Below are 21332 nucleotides of genomic sequence, written 5' to 3' on the forward strand. Positions count from 1 at the left end.
ATTTCTGCAGCTTGCTATTTTCAACAATCATATATATTGCTGTAAAAACTTTGCATGCCCATTGTTAGAACCTTTTATCATTATTCATTCTGTCCGTAAGTAAATCTGTTATCGAAGACAAACCAGCTTAGATTTCTTTCCTCCCTTTCCAGATTTCATTTCCTAACTATTATTCAATATTCCTTTTGTATTATTAGTTATTTCTCCCAGCTGGTTCAGTTAACTTTTGAACATTTTTTTTCTATGCTTTTAAATATTATACCTGTGTGTTTGCAGTTCTTAATTCTATACTTTTCTGTTTTGCAACATAACTACCTTTACACACACACAAAAAAAGAATCAGTGGTCTAAATTGTGCCGCGTATTCCTAATGGCTTGATGAAGCCAGCCCCCTTCTGTCTCTGGGGAGCTGCAGAGTCTTCTATCGAATTCAGTTTTTTCCCCATCCTAAAAAAACTTGGGTATCCACGTATCCCATTCAATGAATTGTACAGGACACTCGTTTTAAGCATAGAAAAGAAGAATGTTGTCTTCTTATATGATGCTAGCCTTGGGTGTAAAAGAAGACAGTAGTTTTCGTTATTATGCTAGTTTTAGGAATACGTTCGTTTTTAAGGGGCCGGTCACACAGACATTTGCGGCTGAATCACGGCTAAAATTTTGCGTTTTTTTTTTTTGCCCGTGGTTGCCCGCGATGGAAAATGCACAAAATTGGCAAACCCGCTGTTCATCGGTGGTATGCCCGCAAAACACGCCAGCGACTGTTCCGCTTCCTCATCGCGTCATTTCTGCGTCATTTTCTCGTGTGGACCACGGGTATAAAAGCTCCCGAGCCGGTGTTTAAGCCCAAATCCGACTCCTACGCAACACCCCCAACACCCCCCCCCCCCCACCCCTCACGTGAACGCGCATTCTGCTGCGATCGCTTTTGACTTTTTCATCCGCGTTAACAAACGCATTTTGTAGAATACGATCGCACTTTATTGTTTAAATAAACGCGTTATATAGACTAGGATCTCCCAATTGTTATAATTAGCTCACTTAATTGTTTTAATAAGCGTTTTATATAGAATACGATCGCTTTTGTTGGAAGCACAGCAGAATGCGCGTTTACGCGAGGGGGGGGGGGATTTACCGTTCGATTACGTTCACAACAAAAACGAAGACGGAATGGTTTAAGTTGTATTACATTCTCAACAAATGCAAGACGAAGTGGTTTTGGTTATATGTTCGCCATTACATTCCCTAAAAGTGAGATAAAACGAGGTAAAAGTGGGGATGCGAATCTCGACAGGGATGCATTTCTCGGGTAACACCGGGCTGTAGAAATCATAACCGCTCAAGACACAGTCCAGTGAAGATCAAGATTTCAAGCTATGGCATCATTTTTATTTTATTATCTTGAAAAGAAATGTCAAGAAATAAAAATGGATTAAGACGAGGTCACTACGCTGACGGGGATCCATGTTCACCCCCTTGACGTCTCGAGCACAACTGAGTGTGCTCGGCAAATCGCGCTGTATATACACGGAGAAAGGCGTTTGACTGTCACACGCGTAACACGCTAATTTCACGTAATAACACCGCGATACAGGCGCAGAACACGCTATTACCATGCTCCACCCACGATTACCCGCTGAAATTTCCCGTCCTACCCATGTGTAACCACGCCCTGGCCGCGGCCAGAGCACGTCGTTCCGCGTCATTTCCGCGTCATTACCTCGTGTATACCACATGTGCGGCACGCGGTTTAACATGTGCTCAAACTTTTGAGCAGCTCAAACGTTTTGAACGCGGCCAACCACGTGAAAATTTCCGACCGCGAGTAAAGCACTGCTCTATCTCGTCTATATGGCGGTCTCAATACGTTCAACAGCGCCCAACGGCATCTGCTTCACGGCCAGAAATTTCAGCCTCAATTCGCTCGTGAAAGGCTGTGTGCCCGCGCTCTGAAGAATTGAGCAGCGCAAAACTTTTTCGCGCTGCCACCCGCGCGCGTATTTCCGACCTCGTGTTAAGCACCGCTGTATCTCGTCTTAATGGCGAACTCAATGCGTCCAATAGCGTCCGCCTCAAAGGCAGAAATTTCTGGCCGTGATCCAGCCGCAAATGTCTGTGTGACCGGCCCCTAAGATCGAGAAGAGGATGCTGTCATCTGATATGATGCTAGCTTTGGGTGTAGAATAATACACTTATCTTTGGCACAAAAACATTAAATCCTGTATCTTCCAATATGAAGTGTAACAGAATAAGTGTTTGGCATAGAAAAAGAGAATGCTCTCTACCGATACAATGCTACAATGTAACAAAAGACACTAATTTTCAGCATAGAAAAATAAAATACCGAATTCTTATATAATGCTAGCTTTGGGTGTAAAAGAAGCTAGTATATGTTTTAGAAAAAGAGAATGTTCTCTTTTGATATGATGCTGGCTTTGGGCATAGAAGAAACTAGATTTCGGTACAGGCACCGCTAGTTTTGGCCGATAATGATGCTGATGATAGTTTAGATCAGTGGTGTCAAACTCATTTTAACTCGGGGGCCACACCACAGAACAAACATTCTCTCAGGGGCCGGACTAATGAGGAAGGAAGAATGAAATGGACAGAAAGAAAAAAAGAAAGAAAGAGAGAAGGAAATGGAGAAAGAAAAAAAGAAAGAAAGAAAAAGAAAGAATGAAAGACTAATAGATTGAGGAGAAAGAAAAGAGAGAACGAAATAAGAGAAAAAGAGGGAGAGAAAAAGAGAGAGGGTGGGACAAATAAAAAAGAGAAAGGGAGAAAGAAAGAGAGAGAGGTAAAAAAAGAGAGAGATAATATGAGAAACAAAAGAGAAAAAAGAAATTGTGAAAGAGGGGGAAAGAAAGAGAGAGAAAAAGAAATCCAAATAGAAAGAGAGAAGGGGAGAAAGAGGGGGATGCAAGAGAGAGAGAAAAAACAGAAAAGGAAAAGAGAGCCAAAGAGAGTAAAAAGACAGAGAAGAAGAGGAACAAAGAAAGAAATAGAGAGACAGAGCGAGTGAAAGAGAGAGAGATAGGTGAGAGAAGAAGGGAGGATGAGAGAGAGAGTGAAAGAGAGAGAAAGAAAGAAATACAAGTACAGCGTTTGTAAGAGGCACCTGGCTTTGGCAACATCAAGAGGACATATTTCAACCTGCAGCTCGTTTTTCTCTTGCGCTTCCCTCAGCTTTGTCTCGCGGGCCAGATTCAATCCCTTAGCGGGCCTTATCCGGCCCGCGGGCCGGCAGTTTGACACCGGTGGTTTAGATTGTACATAACGATGCTAGTTTTTGACACAGGAAAAGACGAGGCTAGTTTTTGGTAACCGACAATCACAAAGCATCAGTCTAACGAAGAAGACAACAATAGCTTTTGGCTATGATGTAGACTACCTTACTTTTCGTGTACAAAAAATATACGTTACATGTTTTGAGGAGACAATGTTAGTTTTTACCGTTTGCAAAGGGTGCACTGTTTGAATATGTCAAGAAAACTGATGCTTGTTTTTGGAGATGGTAAAGAGAATACAGTACCATACTAGATTTCGAGACCACCCGTTTTTGACATGATAGACAAGACTACTTTTCATCATAGATGGAGAAATGCCCATTTTTTCAGTGCAGATTATGATGCCACATTTTTCAGCCCCTCCGCCCACTAACAACACGTTCTTGTGTTGGTGCCAAAATCTGGTGGGACAAAAACAAATGTGTGTCCCAATATTTTATTTGGTATAATGATACGCAATCAACTATCCAAACTTTCATTTGGCCTGCTCCATCACAGTTCCGAAAAAGGACCCATGGGAGTGTTAAAGAGAACAAAAATTCATCTTAGAGCCTTTTTATGTGTGTCTGCATTACCCACAACAACATGTTTTTTTTTTTCTTGTTTTTTTTTCTGAAACACGGGCCAAATTTACGCTAGCGCTTCGGCTCTTGGCATGTCTTTGTTTGGGCAGATTTAATTCCCGGCCGCGCGGCTTTGGCTCATTATTCATCAAGCGCCGCGCAGCGAAACCCCTCCCGAGGGCTCGGCATGCTGGGAGATTAAATAACGCAAATGAGCACGCACGTGTCGACTACATTTTGCAAAACTGCGCGCGGGCACGAGCAACACTCTAAGCGCACAATTACCACTTAAGCAAAGCTTTGACGCGCACATCACAAACGGGAGGAGATATGTCAGAATACCTCCATTTGGTCGCTGTCCGTCAAGAGAGAAAACTATTAGGAGTGAAGTGAGCAGGCATTTTGATAAGGAGCAAGTAAATCCGCCTGTTTGGCGTCATGCTTTTGACGCGTGGACACAGAAAAAGATCAAGCCAGATCATGTCTTAACATGATTGTTAAGGCAGTAACCTATGAATCATTTTAGAAAAAAACCCAACAACAAAACTGTCATGTACGTATGGTATTGCTAACTGATCAATATTTGGTGTGCTATCGATCGAACATACCTAGTTTTTTACTAATGATGACAATAATTTCCCATTTCTACGCGATACATTTTTGGGATTTCAACAATAGAAATACATGATAACTTTTTTACACAAGTCGCATTTATAATTGATTATAATTATATAACTTGTTTTTCTAACAAATCATCATCAATATTTAATCATCATATAGCAGGTGTAAGCTAATTTGTCATTTCAATAATTATGTTTTACGAAACATGTCACATGTTTAAATATGATCATTTTCACGCTATCGTTTTCATAGCTTTGAGTTTCAAAGACAATAACGTTTACCTTTCATATTTAATGGGACACAGTGTAAAATTAGTTCACTAAATAGTTGCTGTATTGTGTAGTGCAACTGAAAATGAGTGCTACAAAGCAGAGGGTACACCTGAAGCAGCATATATAAAGTATATGACCATATGGTAAAATGCACGTTTATATGATAGTTCCCGTTATTTTGCCTATTTAAACGAATGAAGATTTGTTTTCACTAAGAGGCACTATTTTAGGGGTGGCGAACAAGTTTGACACAAAGAGCCAACATTTTTAACCGTGAGAGTCAAAGAGCCACATCACGCTCTCACCAACCATGACAGACAGACAGACACAAACACACACAATTAAAAACATTATTTCCAATAACACACTCCTCTCCTTACAATACAACAAGTCCTGTTCTTGTGTTGATTTCAAGGAAAGTGCCCACCATCAATACACACACAAAAAAAACAAACATGAAACAAGACAAAGAGCCACAGTATATAGAAAATATGATGAGGCAAAGAGCCGTATTCTTATTGGCCAAAGGCCGCATGCGGCTCTAGGGCCACGTGTTCGCCACCTCTGCACTGTATGATACACACACAAAAAGAAAGTCATCCAAGCGTCACTTACATTGGAAGTAAAGCTCCTCGTCTCCTTCTTGGGAGGCTTTGCTGTAGCCGCATTGCCTGTAAAGCCAAACGGAGACAGACATGAGTGCGTGTCGCACGGCAGGTCGCCAGACACAAACAAGACGCCAGACGCCGTTTATCTCGCCACCGTGTCGTTGACACGTCGCAAAAAGCAAAGATGAGAGCGTCGGCCGCGGTGATGGAAGCGACGGGAGCCCCCCCGTGATGCAGGGGCAGCTATTTAAAAAGGTTGGACGGGGATCGAGTCGCCATTGTGCCTCAAAAACTATATTGTGATGAACAAAAAGGTAACAAATATTTCAGGTAAGCAAAGTCAAAGATCGGGCCTCATATGACAAATCAAAACTGTTTTATGGTCGCAATCACAGCCTGCATTGACATGGATCATAATCGTGTCAGCTACGCGCGTTTCATGGGACAACAAAACTAAAAAGGGAAGCGTAAATCGTCCAAGGGTAAAAATTAAACCGAGCCGGCGGAGCCGTTATCAGGAGCATCCTCGAACGAGACGCTTTTCATTATTTTGTGTTTACTACTTGCCGAAATTCTCAATAAAATCCTAAATAAAAGCAAAGAATCTCTAGACCATTAGTGTCAAACTCGAGGCTCCCGGGCTGTTATTTCACTCATTCTATCCTAGTGAAGGCTAAGACGTCAACAAGATATTCACGATTCACTGACGTGTTTTCATTGAATGAGTGGAGAGGTGTTGTGGAAGGATAGTGAGATGTTTGGACGCGCTCTAAGGAATGGGCGGGGCACCTGTATGATGCGGCAGGGGTAAACCAGCGAAACAAAAGAGTGTGTTGTGTGACACGGCCGCTTTCTTGTGTCCTGTTTCATCTGGAGGGACGTGTTTGTCTTGCTGTCGGTCACCCCTCTCGAGGGATATGACCAGGGTAGATCGATAGATATCCTAGTGAAGGCTAAGATGTCAACAAGATATTCACGATTCACTGACATGTTTTAACACTGAATTGAATAAATTGATTGAATAATTGACTTAAAAACTTTTAGGCATTTCTTGGGTTTACATAATAAAAAAAAGCCATGATCATTTTAGAATCTTACATAGTATTCTGTATATTCCTGGGCTATGGAGGATCGGTCCCTGCCATTTGTAGAAATAAGTGTATAAATAACTATGAGCAGTATGAATAAATAAACCTAAAAATATCACTTATTTATAGAACATCAGAGTTTGCATGTTCTTCCCGTGCCTGCGTGGGTTTCGTCACCAGGCAGTCCTACCACATTCCAAAAACATGCATGGCGCTGGGTGTGAATGAGCGGGTAAGCTCTCCGTCTCTGGTGTCCTGCAACTGGCTGCTGACCAGTTGAGGGTGTACCATGCCCACTGCCCGAAGTCGGCTGGGATAGGCTCAAGAACCCCCGTCATCGTAGTGAGGATAAGCAGCGCAGAAATTGGATCGCTATACACTCATCGGCCACTTTATTAGCTACACCATGCTAGTAACGGGTTGGACCTCCTTTTGCCTTCAGAACTGCCTTAATTCTTCATGGTATAGATTCAACAAAGTGCTGGAAGCATTCCTCAGACTTTGATCCATATTGACATGATGGCATCACACATTTAGCACAGATTTGTCAGCTGCTCATCCATGATTCGAATCTCCCGTTCCACCACATCCAAAATATGCGCTATTGGATTGAGTCTAGGTGACTGTGGAGGCCATTGAGTACTCATTGTCATGTTCAAGAAACCAGTCAAGATAATTTCAGCTGTATGACATGGTGCATTATCCTGCTGAAAGTAACCATCAGATATTGGGTACATTGTGGTCATAAAAGGATAGACGTAGTCAGCAGCAAGACTCAGGTAGGCTGTGGCTTTGCAACAATGTTAAATTGGTACCAAGGGGCTCATAGAGTGCCAAGAAAATATTTCCCACACCATTACACCACCACCATCAGCCTGAACCGTTGATACAAAGCAGGATGGATCCATTTGTTCATGTTGTTGAAGCCAAATTTTCTGACCCTACCATTTGAATGTCGCAGCAGAAATCTAGATTCATCAGACACGGCAACATTTTTCCAATCTTTTGTGGTCCAATTTTGATGAGCTTGTTCAAATTTTATCCTCAGTTTTCCGCTCTCAGCTGAAAGGAGTGGCACCTGGCTTGATCTTCTACTGCTGTAGCACATCTGCATTCAGAGATACTCTTGTGGTTGTACCCTGGTTGTGACAGATGGTTATTTGAGTCACTATTGCCCTTCTGTGAGCTCAAATGAGTCTGGACATTCTCTTTTGACCTCTAGCATCGGCACGGCATTTCCTACTACAGAACTGCTGCTCACTGGATAATTATTATTTTTCAGAGCATTCTCTGTAAACCCTAAAGATGGTTGTGGCTGAAAATCCCAGTAGATCAGTAGTTACTAAAATACTGCCCTTCTGGCACCAACAACCATGCAATGCTCAAAGTCACTCATAGTTACTTTATTCCCCATTCTGATGCTTGGTTTTTACTGCACAAGATTGTCTTGACCATGTCTACGTGCCTAAATGCAGTGAGTTGCCACCATGTGATTTGCTGTTTAGAAATGAAGTGTTAACGAGTAGTTGGATAGGTGTACCTGATAAAGTTGCTGGTGTGTGTGTGTATATACTGTATGTGCGTATATGCCGATGAAAGGCGTTAATAGAGACTTGCAAAACAGAAAAAAAAAGAACGTTAAATATGAATAGAAAATCCAGGCGTTCGATTTAGAAAGCTTCTGCTAAAAAGTGCCTTGTTAGTGACTTCTTAACATCTGCTCGAGTCCCGGGAACCTCTTGATGCAGAATCCTCTCAAAGCTTGCACTCAAATTTGAAGCGTTTTTTCAGCCTACTCCAAAGTCACCAGACACATTTGCACTTGGCCTGAAAAACAAACCAAACTTCAATAGCAGTAAAGCTTGTGCTTCTGTGTACAGCAGAAAAAATAATAAAAGCTGATATAATATGGGGTCCCACTAGGAGTAAATTAGGGTCTTTCTTACGGGCGCTTAGCTATAGATCAAAGCAAACAATTCAAAAACATTGAATCATCCACAAGAGTTTGAAAAACTCTTTTAAAGTTAGTTTTTATTGAATTCAAAATGAGAGTGATAACTCTTGCGTTTGTTAAAGGATCTCTGATTTGACTGGTTGCTAACTATGATTAGCTAAAAAAAATAAATAAATAAGATAAATCAATTTAGCTCAAAAATAGTCCTCAACCAATTTGATCCAGCTTTCTGGATTATTTTGTACAAAACTATAATTTTGGGTTGTATAAACAAATGAGCCAGCTGTTTCAATGCATTTATTTATAACACTCAGTTAGGTCACACCAACCTAAGTTCGTTCCATCTTGACAAAAAAATGTTTTTTTTAACCCAAGGTGTAATATTGTTTTAACTCAAGGACACAATTTCTCCATGAATGATTTTGATGTCAAGCCAGTTTAGATTAGGTCCGCTACGGCCAGTCAATTAATAGGAGTTTATATTAACCTAAAGAGACACTGTAATATTTGACAACTGGATTTCGTTGTATCATGTAGTCCAATTGAAAACAAAAGGCACAAGGATGAATACAAACTACGGACTAAAAGTGATTAAAACACACCTTTAAGCTTCTCATTTTCTGACTAACCTTTTTTATATATTTTAGGTATCAATAGCAGCAAGATGAGGGAAAATCATATCAGCTCCTTTTAGATCCCGGGTATCAAACATGCAGCCCAAAGCTAGTTACGACCAGCGGAATGATATTTTAAGGCCTAAATGAAAATTTAATGTAAGATTTCGATATGGATGTTTCCTTCGGGAGTAGATTGTCATCGCTGTTGAACTAAAGCTTAAAGGACAGTGGATACACCCCAAAACTAACTTTTGGTGGGTCTCTGCTCCGTATTGAACATGCTTTATTTGCTTGACTATAGTTATAAAAGACAATTTGGACAAATGAATATATGTATGTATTTGCTTTATAATGTCACAAAAGTTAAATGTTATGATCAATTATTTTGCAAGGAGGCATGTTTAGAACAGTTCATGTTCAGAAAATAAGCTTAAGACTTTGAAATATAATAAATCAATTTTTTGACTCATTACTGTGGTCTTTTGATTGATAATCTTATCAATTATTTACATATATTATCTATTTTTAGAACTTAGTTCCTATAGAAAAACGTTTTTAAAATGTAATGAGGAATAGTGGTATTTTTAATCAGGTCTTTTCTAATGGAACATCTGAAGCAGCCCAATCTCAAAGTATGGCGACCCCCAAAACGAGAAAAGAGTTTTAGATCCCTGCTTTAGGTGAGGCTGATGCAGGGTTGCTACTGCTTAAGGCGAGTTCAATTTAATATTTTTAATGCCTTTTGAAATCAAGTTCCAGATAAAGGCCACCCCAAAAACACAATTGAAACCCCAAAAAATATTTCTTGCACACAATGCATCATGCCTCGTATACATCACCCAGCACCGCTTTTAGCCGTGGCGAAAAACGTTAATTGAACAGCTACTTCTCATTATATTAACCCTTTTCCATGGTAGTGAGTAAACGTCTCTGAAAGGCCCGACTGAAATCACATCACGGTTTTGATAGTTCCATTAATGTTGTCACGCCATGTTGCCACAAAAGTAAATTGGTGAATTATTAAAAATGACAATTGATAAATGCTACTAAAGCTTTTAATTGCATATAAGACATTTTAATGTCAATTAAAGGCTTAGTTTTAGAAAAATGAATTCAATGCCTTTCAAAATTTTTAAAGATCCGCTGGAACCCTGTGGTAGCAACTCAATTATAATAAAGGTGATTCGGATTCTACTTCCAAACAAAATGGTAACAAGTAAATTTGTTTTAGTTGTTTACAGGCCGAAACATTTTTGACTACACAAAACAAAGTTTTTCGAGAGTGCGATTCTTTGGAGACGTCGACATTTTCTTTTTTACTCGTTGTTGGGCATCTTGGCGAGTCCCCGTGAGAGCGTTCTCGTGGGGAGACGTGATGGAGGATGAGGCTGACACATCCCTCAGCCAGTGTAACTGCGAGGTCTGAGACAAGGTCAAGGCCCCGTCTGTCAAAACACACCGGCAGACACATGCAAGCCACATCCTCGGGGCACACGCGAGCAACAAAACTGATGGACAAGAGGACGGATACGAGGACGAAGGGGCGGGGGAATAATGGGACGGAGGAAAAACAAGATCAGAAAGATGGTCGGGAGCGAGGGGACGGATCAGGGACGTGACGGAGAGGGACATCAGTGAATAAAAACTAGAGTGATACATGTTCAAGGAACTTAAGGGAGCTTGGAGTTTTGGCTTTTTTTCATGCTATTGGGTAAATAGATAGTATCATCATAATTGTGTGTTTCAAAAAATCCGATATTAAGATATCTGAATTAATAAGACATTTTAATAAGTGATAATAGGAAGATGGACTTATACCATTCACTATGGAATAGTCATTTAAATATGGATTAGTCATTTAAACCACATTACACTAGGTAAGGGGTCAGCAAGAAGCGGCTCTAAAACTGCATGCCTTTCTTTGGCGCTCCCTGGCACTTTTTTAAAAATGTTTGATAATGGAAAATGATAGAGTAGTAGGACAAACATGACACAGATTCTTAAAGTTTTCCAATGAATATAGATATATATATATATATATATATATATATATATATATATATATATATATATATATATATATATATATATATATATATATATATATATATATATATATATATATATATATATATATATATAATAAAAGTATGTATGGCCTTCCTTATTGGGCTTATATAAAGCTTTTATTTTTTTGTAGGTCCAAACATTGTATTTTTTCCTTTATTGCTTCCAATATAGTAGAATAGGTAGAATAGGAATTAATTAGCCACAATTCATCCGAACGGCAAATTATGATAAACAGTTTAAGGACAGCTCCATAGGAGATGGGAATATTCAACTTCATAAACAAACTGTGTATACACTATATATTTTTTATCATATATTGTTAAGTGTAGCTTTGCGGAGCAGTTAGTTACTATACAAAGTATAGTTTAGCTATTCTGGATAATATTGCTCATTTCTCTACATGTTTTTAATTATTTTACTAGCAAAACAAGAAATGCCAATTCCTTTATTGCAGTGTAGCTGTCTTGTTCCTGCAACAGCACACGCGACTTATACTTCAGTGCGACTAGTGATTTTTTTCATACATCAAATAATACATTTTATGCTGTGCTTATTACTCAAGAACATTCACAGTCCGAAAATACCATCCACTATTCCTCTATTGTTTGTATTTAAATGATACACATTTTGACCCAAGCTGTAAAATCTTATGAGAATTTTGTTTCGGATCGTAGGAACAAAACATGAGGACTTCCGGGTTATTCGAAGAAATGCTGCTACACTATGCATTTTGTTTCAAAGTCAAAGAGAATGCGATTGACTTTGACTTCACGTTTCCTCAAAGAGAGATTGTTTTCCACGTACAAAGCGTGTGTTCGACAACAAAATACAAAAAGACACGAGTGGGAAAGGGGGGTCATCACAGCGGGGTTAAATCGCCTAGCTTGAATCCTCCATCAAATCTTTTGAATACTTCAAATGTGATAAAAAAGAAGAAACAGCAGCAAAGAAGAGTTTCTGTGGGGATATTAATTCCCAAAAAACTAGCAGTGGCTTTTTAAATGTGTTTCATAACATGCTGGGGCGCCGATGATAAAAGGAAGTGGGCCAAAACAGCTCGACAGGAAAAAAAGAAAAGGGAAGAAAAAACCTCTTTAGCATTTTATTTGTGTAAGGCTGGTAAAAATGAAAGAGGAACACACCACCCCTCTGCAGAATGGGTGCAATGGCGGGAGGAGGGTTTAGAAGCGGGGTTGGCAAACTAAGGCCGGCGGACAGCATGTGATGTGTCAGGCTTTTTAATCTGTCCTGTGCGAAAATGGCAGATATAATAGTGAATAATGTACTACTAGCGTTGCCTGTTAGTGTCTACTAATAATATGCTACTATAAAATTGCCACAAAACTAATATTAAATTTAGTGCCTAAGAACTGTGACTGAGTAAATTGTTTTGCTTTTATTTTAAAAAGGTAAGTAAATGTTACAGAAATACTAAAATGCAAATATTACATCTACAGAAATACTATTAGAGTAAAATACTGTAATACAGAAATACTACTACAAAAAGACATCTACAGAAATGCTACAGAAATACTACAAAAATACTTTTAGAGTAATACTGTAATACACCAATACTACTACAAAAATACATCAAAAATACTACTACAGAAATATAACAAAATAATACAGAAATGTGACAGAAATACTACAACAGAACTATTCGAGCAATACTGTAATAGATAAATGTTGCTACAAAAATACAACACACATACTAATACAGAAATACAACAAATATGACAGAAATACTACAAAAATACTCTATATATATTGTAAAAATACTACAAATATACTACAGAAATACTACTACGGAAATATTAACAAAATTACATTGAGAGTAATACTATAAAAACACCACTACATAAATACGACAGTAACAATAGCACAATGATACTGCAGAAATACTACGGAAATGCTTCTACAGAAATACTACGGAAATGGATTTACAGCAATACTACAAAAATACATCTACAAAAATACTACAAAAAACATCCACAGTAATACTACAAGAATACCAGTGAAATACTTCAGAACTACGATAGTAAAAATACTAAAGTAGCACTACAACATTACAAAGGAAGGACTACAAAAATTACAGTATAACAAGTAATACTACAAAAATACTACAGAGATGCTACAAAATACATATACAGTAATACCACAATTACTACAACAAAAACACATCTACAGTACTACAACAAAAAGGCATCTACAGTACTACTACAAAAACCCTACAGAAATACTACAATAATATTATTACGGTAGCACGACAAAAATACTACAGAAACACAACCAAAATCCTACTACAGAATTACGACAAAATACATCCACTGTAATATAAAAAAAATACTTTGGAAATGCTACAGGAGCACTACAAAAATACAAGTCACTTACATTTATATAGCCCCTAAATGCAAGAAGTCTCAAAGGGCCGTACAGACAAGAAAATCACAGAATTAAAACGGATATTCTACACAAATGATGCAGTAGTACTAGAAAGATACTACAGAAATACTACAAAAATAGGTCAACAATAATCCTAGAAAAATACTTCAGAAATTTTACAACAGAAATTCAGAAATAAAACAAAAAGACATCTATGGTAATACTACAAAAATCCTACTACATAAATACAACAAAACACCACAAAATTACAATTACACTAACTAGATATGAAATTCGGTGCTCAGAACAGGGACCTACTATATTATTTGGCTAATTGTGAGCTTTCCCAACGCAAAATTCGATGAAACAAATCTTTGATTTCAATCATTTCAAAGCAAACGCAAAAGGAAACAGAACATGTGAAAAGTTGCATAGGTCTCCAGGATGGGCCCCTTGGCCATATCTTTGAACCCAATGTGACCCGCAACTCCAAAAGTTTCCCGAATCCCGGGTTTAGGGGAAGTGGGAGGTAGGGGAAAGGGAAATGCATGCCAAGTAAGTGTACCTGGGCATCAGCTGTGTGAAGGGAGGAAGAGGAGAGAGGAGAGGAGGAGGAGGAAGAGTGGAGAAGGATGTCGAGAGCAGCACCACGCTAGCAGGAGTTACATTGGAGGAGCTCGAGCAGACGCTGCTGGGAACAAGACAAGGAGAGGAGGGGAGGGAGGATGAGGGGGAGGGAGGTGAGGAGCGCAAGGGGGAGGGCCAGGGGGTCTCTTTTCATTACTTTGTAAGGCTGGCAAAAGCAAAAAGCATTTGGACGCCATTATTTGGATTTACTATTTACATATTGTCAGGAAAAAAATATATAATAATCTGGGAGCCTGATTTGGACGACAACATCCATTTATCTGATTTGGAACCAAAAAAACAGCACGCGCCCACGTGAATAGGAGATAAATATGGCCGGCAATTCGCTGAATTACTTCGCCAACTCCGCTGCCGTTATCTCAGCCCTAGCGGATGCTTTGCTAAATAATAGAAAGAAAAACTCGGAACCAAAACAAACTAGGCAGGAAGCTCCCCCCCCCAAAAAAAAAGAAATCTCACATTACGGTGCCATTGACGGGTAACCACGTCAAAGATGGAGTGATGTTTGGTGACAATGACAGAAAAACCAAACAAATTATAGAACAATGATGGTCAAACGTATAAGAAAATGGGCAAAAAAGGGAAACAACTGTTAAAGTGCCATCTTTAAACAGCCTGGCCACGTGCACTAATTCTAATCATGGATTAACATTAGCCGGTCTGCTAATATATAGCATCTATGTCAATAACCTTGTAAAATGTTAAAACCATGTTTCTGTACTTGAGCAATCACAAGCAGTCAGGAGCTTACAAAGAGACAAAGACGTAAATAGCAACAAGAAACGCAACCAAAAAAATCATCCATTCTTCCTGTATCTGCCCACATTTGTCCACTTCATCACACTCACACGTAAAATTGAAATGGAATTGAATCAGTATGTATTTAGAGGTACGTTTAAATATACTTGCAACTTTGTTTTAACATATTATTCCGGATGATTTACAAGTATGTTTTGACATATTTGTATGCACGGTCAAACTTATGTATTAGTACGTTTTAATATACAACACAGTACATTTTTATATCCTTGCAACTATATTTAAAGGACTCTACAAGTGAGTTGAAACATACGAGTAATCTCATTTAAATATACTGTAATCCCTAACTACTTTACGCCTCAGTGCATTGCATACTAAACGATATCTGACAATCCGTTATCTCTGATCATATATTAATGCAATCAAACGCAGCAGAGCAGAATTTTGTTGGGCCCGGTGGCTCTTTTTTACCGTTATGTCAATCAAAATGTGAACTGCTCTCATGCCACCACGATCCATCATCGCTGATAGCATATTGCTGCGAGTGGGAACCAGCAGAAGGCACTTTCTTAGGAATATATGCCATTCTCAGTTGTCTCATTGTGACCTACCTAAAATGAAGTGCATTGTTTTGGCTGTAATTAATTATCCTCATTTGAATCCTGCTGAGAGCTGTCGCTGAGATAGCAAATTTGTGTCACATGTGGCATCTTTGTCCTTTTTCCCACGCCAAAAAAGAAATGCACCCATGTGGCCACGATACATTATCCCCGGTCGCGTATTGCTGTGAGTAGAAACTAGGAGAAAGACCTTTCGTCGGAACGTGTGCCATTCTGACCCTACTAAAAAGAAATGAACGTATTCCCAGTTGACTCTTGCTGAGAGCAGGCGGTGCCAAAGAGCATTTTGTGTTTTGTCTGGGCTTCTGAAATGCTCATTGTGGCCTACCTAAAATGAACTGCATTATTTTGGCTGCAATCCATTATCCCCAGTTGACTCATGCTGAGAGCCGTGGGTGAGAGAGGAAATTTAGTTCACATGTGGCGCCTTTTTCCTTTTTTTTTCGCACCAAAAATGATATGCACTCATGGGGAAGCTATGCATTATCCCCAGTCCACTACTGCTGTGAGGGGGATCCTTAGCATAGATTTATGGACCCCGATGAATAAAGGATTATGCTAATTGCAAGTTATATGTGTGCTTAAAAAGTATGTTTAAATGTGTTATCAAACATATGTACACATATTTACCAATTTATAATAGAGGGCGGTTCAAATATCCAACATGAAATACAATTCTGATGATGAAGTCTATTATTTTCATTTGCATATTCACACGTCAGCGACGGATGGGTACATCAGCCACCCTCCAGCCGCAACTTGGAGCCAACACACAACCTGATAATTAAAGCATTAGGCCGGCCCAGTCCTTGTCCCCACACAAAACGTACGGAGCGAGATAACAGCGCTGTCGTCCTGAACAATAGACAACCCGATGGAGAAGAGAGTGGGCGGAGGGGACAAAAGGGGATAAGCGTTATTTCTCAATAAAACGTGAGAGGTGCCGTGAATGTTCTATACTCAAAGCAAATGCAAGTATATTGTATAGGAGCAATTGTAAGTGACTTAAAACTGTCATGAGATCCTTTGTGCGTTTGACGGACAGCGCCGTTGTGGGTGTCGCCACCGGCTCGCCACCCGGCTGACCCCGTCGTCGCGCCTTCGCGTTTGTCACCGATAGCCGATATCAAGATCGCATGGCTTAATGGAAACGGCTGACAGTCAGCTACTCTCAATATACTGCCAGGGACAATAAAACTTTGGATGAATTATATGAGAGAGTTTATGATTAATTCAGACCTTCGAAAGTCACATTTGATCAAGTTAAAATGGACTCTTCAAGTGGAGAACTTCAATGCTAGATGGGATAACTGTAATAATATCATAATGATGGCAAGCAAGATGAATACAATGTCTATCTGCGTTACATGACATAATAAATATTACAATTTTCCTTATATTCCTATATCGTTTTTCTGGCAAAACGAAGTGTTTTCAAGTTTTTTAGCAAAATTGTAAGGCAGATTATTTACTTTCTAAAACTATTAAATTATTTGATTCCAAACCAAGAAGAAAACAAATTAATAAATAAATTCATAAATAAAATCAAGCATAACAAATAAGATTAATGTTGATTTAAATATGTGACAATAAATACAAAATATCTATCTATCTACCTTGGTCATATCCCTCAAGAGGGGTGACCAACAGCAAGACACACACATACAATAACAAAGAAAATAAAAGGGAAATAAATAACAACAACAACAACAAAAAAAACACACAAAAATTTTTGGACCATGGCCAACCCAATTGCCCAAACACCCAAACAAGTTAGATACCACAAAATATAGAACAGTATAATAATCAATATTTTTCCTTTTTATTACTAGTCAAGCCTTTGGAAAAATACAGGAAAAACCAATCATTTGCCATCATCCGTATTGGTCCATTTCTAACATTTTGAGGATATTTTTTGTTCTTATTTAGCTATAAAAACAAGTTGTCATTGACGATTAATTATTCATTTACAAATGCATCAAAATCTAAATATCCATCCACCCACTATCCTCAGTAGGGTCGCAGGGGTGCTAGACCCCATGCCAGCCATCTTCGGGCAGTGGTCAAAGGACACCCTGAACTGGTTGCCAGCCAGTCGCAGGGCTCATTCACACTTAGGGACAATTTGGACCACCCATTTAACCTGACATGCATGTTTTTGGAATGTGGGAGGAAACCGGAGTGCCCAGTGGAAATCCACGCAAGCACAGGGAAAACATACAAACTCTACACAGGGAATCTGGTAGCTGCATTTGAATCCATGACCTCAGAACTGTGCCGCAGACGCGCTAACCACTCAGCAGCCGTGCTTCACAATACACTCACAGACACATATACATACACATATATATGTATATATATCTATACATAATCCCTAACTACTTTACGACAATCCATTATCTCTGATCATATATATGTATCTATCTATCTATCTATATATCTATATCTATATATATATATATATATATATATATATATATCTATAACTATATATATATATATATATATATATATATATATATATATATATATATATATATATATATATATATATATATAGATATAGATATATATACATCTGTACACACACACATATACATACACATACAGATACATATATACATATATTACATATATACACACACACACAAACATATATACAGGACTGTCTCAGAAAATTAGAATATTGTGATAAAGTTCTTTATTTTCTGTAATGCAATTAAAAAGACAAAAATGTCATACATTCTGGATTCATTACACATCAACTGAACTATTTCAAGCCTTTTATTATTTGAATATTGCTGATTTTTGCTTAAAGCTGAAAAAAAATCCTATCTCAAAATATTAGAATACTTCCTCAGACCAAGTAAAAAAATAATTTTATAACAGCAAAACTAAATCAAACATTTGAAAATGTCCATTGATGCACTCAGTACTTGGTTGGGAATCCTTTTGCACGGATTACTGCATCAATCCGGCGTGGCATGGAGGCAATCAGCCTGTGGCATTGCTGAGGTGTTATTGATGCCCAGGATGCTTCGATAGCGGCCTTCAGCTCATTTGCATTTGTAGGTCTGGTGTCTTTCATCTTCTTCTTAACTATACCCCACAAATTCTCAATGGGGTTCAGGTCAGGGGAATTAGCAGGCCAATCAAGGACAGTGATGCCATGGTCAGTGCACCAGTTACTGGTGGTTTTGGCACTGTGGGCAGGTGCCAGATCATGCTGGAAAATGAAATCCTCATCTCCATAGAGCTTTTCAGCAGATGGAAGCATGTAGTGCTCTAAAATCTCTTGGTACACAGTTGCATTTACTCTGGACTTGATGAAACACAATGGACCAACACCAGCAGCTGACATGGCTCCCCAAACCATTGCTGACTGTGGGAACTTCACACTGGATTTCAAGCAACTTGGATTTTGCTCCTCTCCAGCCTTTCTCCAGACTCTGGCGCCTTGACTTCCAAATGAAATGCAAAACTTGCTTTCGTCTGAAATGAGGACTTTGGACCACTCTGCAACTCTCCTTTGCTTCTTCTCCATAGCCCAAGTCAGACGCTTCTTCTGTTGTCTTGAGTTCAGAAGTGGCTTGACCATGGGAATACAGCTATTGTAGCCCATTTCCCGGACACGTCTGTGAACTGTGGCTTTTGATACCTGGACTCCAGCTTCAGCCCACTGTCTTTGAAGCTCCCCCAAATTCTGGAAGCGGCTCTTCTTCACAATTTTGTTAAAGCTGCGGTCATCTCTCTTGGTTGTGCAGCGTTTCCGGCCACATTTTTCCCTTCCAACAGACTTTTTGTGGATATGCTTTGAAACTGCACTCTGTGAACAGCCTGCTCTTTGAGAAATTTCTTTTTGTGTCTTACCCTCCTGATGGAGGGTATCAATGATGGTCCTCTGGACAGCAGTCAGATCAGCAGTCTTCCCCATACTTGTGATTTAGTTTACTGAACCAAGCTGAGTGTTTTTAAGGCTCAGGAAACCCTCGCAAGGTGTTTCGAGTTAATTAGATGATTCAGGTGATTAGTTGAATAGCCTACTTGTATACTTTTTCATGATATTCTAATATTTTGAGATAGGATTTTTGAGTTTTCTTAAGCTGTAAGCCAAATTCAGCAATATTAAAATAATAAAAGGCTTGAAATAGTTCAGTTGATGTGTAATGAATCCAGAATGTATGACATTTTTGTTTTTTTAATTGCATTACAGAAAATAAAGAACTTTATCACAATATTCTAATTTTCTGAGACAGTTCTGTATGTATATATATATATATATATATATATATATATATCTCATCTCATCTCATCATCCGTACTGCTTATCCTCATTAGGGTCGCGGGGATATATATATATATATATATATATATATATATATATATATATATATATATATATATATATATAAAATGGATTGTTGTTTTATATATTTTACTGAAAAATAGTGAGTGTTGTATAGGAAAAAGAAAATTGTTATGATCTTCAAACGTTTCTTTAAGACAATTGTGTCTTACAGATATTCAAAATACCGAGGGTTAAGAAAAAAGTAATAAAAATACAAACGCATAAGATATAATTTAATTGTTCTCATTATAATAATGAAATTAAAACATAGAAGATTAAAAACAGTCCTTAAAATGATCTATTTTATCTTGTGACAGTTATGACAACCTTGTACAGTGTGTGCGAGTGGGTGTGTCTTTAAAAGTCCCCAAAATCCTCTTAAAAGTCATCCACTTGACTTTATTTGACCTTTTTATTTCGACATTCCACTTCTCTGCACCAATGTTTTTGACATGTTTTATAATGTTTTTCTGCACATATTTCCGAAGAAAAATAATCCTTTTTTTATGAATCGAAACGCCACTGCACTATTTGCAAATGCTCCAATAGAAGGAATCCTTTTATTTATGGATTAGTGTTATCTGGATTACACACTGAGTGGATGGGCCTTTGTTTGTGTATACCAAGCTCGGGTTTGTGTGACATATTCGATGGTGGCTGTAGTATTAATACATGCGTAAGTCTCTTTAAAGCGCTTTACCTCCTCCAGATGTGCAGGCCGACACCCATCGAGAGCAGCATGACGAGAGCAGCTACGGACACAACGGCAATGATCACCACAGGACTTTGTTCACTGGATGCCAGTGCCACTGCAAGTAAAAACAAAGACGATCCATATCTTTTTGCTACAAAACAAATTCCATCAATTATCTGATCTCATTCCATGCCGGTGACAAAGACGTCAGAAAATACTTTTAATTGGGCCAGCAGGTTATTCCATCCGAGTTTGAGACCTTCAATTTTGTGCATCGGAATATAAACAGCCAGATTTAATTAGTGTGCGGAGATGCCAACACATACAGTATAATGCACTAGGTGGTATTAGCTTTTGAAGACATTTTCACAACTCAAAATGGCGCCAATCCTTCAGAATTGGTGGAAAAATTCAATGCCACTTATAGCCACCAATTAATGCAGTCTCTCTCTCTCTCTCTCTCTCTCTCTCTCTCTCTCTACCCCCGTCTCTCTCTCAACACCTACCCATACCTCTCTCTCTACCCCCAACCTCTCTCCCGGCCCATAACTCATTGTCTACCATTATCTCTAGCCCTACCTCTATCTCTACCCCCTCTCTCTCTCTACACCTACCTCTCTACCCCTGCCCCAACCTCTCTCTCTACCCCTACTTCTCTCTTCTCATGAAACATAACCGTGGAGATGAAGGATACCAGATATTAGAATAGCCTAATTTAATCCTGTATTTTCAGAATGGATAAAGATCTACTTCAGATTTGGAAAAAATATTGTAGTTTCTGTCAGTGCAGGTTTAAAATGC

The 21332-nt window shown here is 38.7% G+C and overlaps 1 protein-coding gene across 2 annotated transcripts in view; it reads right to left on the minus strand.

The window, feature by feature from the left end:
* The window catches only part of epha10 (EPH receptor A10), a 228162-nt gene that overhangs the window by 35808 nt on the left and 171022 nt on the right, over positions 1-21332 (minus strand). Inside the window, exons 8-10 of one of the 2 annotated variants that reach the window (XM_088328869.1) lie at positions 20538-20646; positions 14028-14150; positions 5359-5414 (exon numbers count right to left, since the gene is read on the minus strand). In XM_088328869.1, the coding sequence (XP_088184995.1) occupies positions 5359-5414; positions 14028-14150; positions 20538-20646 (288 nt within the window). The remainder of the gene's footprint in view (positions 1-5358; positions 5415-14027; positions 14151-20537; positions 20647-21332) is intronic. The other variant, XM_088328870.1, reaches the window with a different exon arrangement.

This window comes from Urocampus carinirostris, chromosome 2 (genome assembly GCF_059441175.1).
Source record: "Urocampus carinirostris isolate Australia breed hairy pipefish chromosome 2, RoL_Ucar_1.0, whole genome shotgun sequence".
Taxonomy (NCBI): Eukaryota; Metazoa; Chordata; class Actinopteri; order Syngnathiformes; family Syngnathidae; genus Urocampus; species Urocampus carinirostris.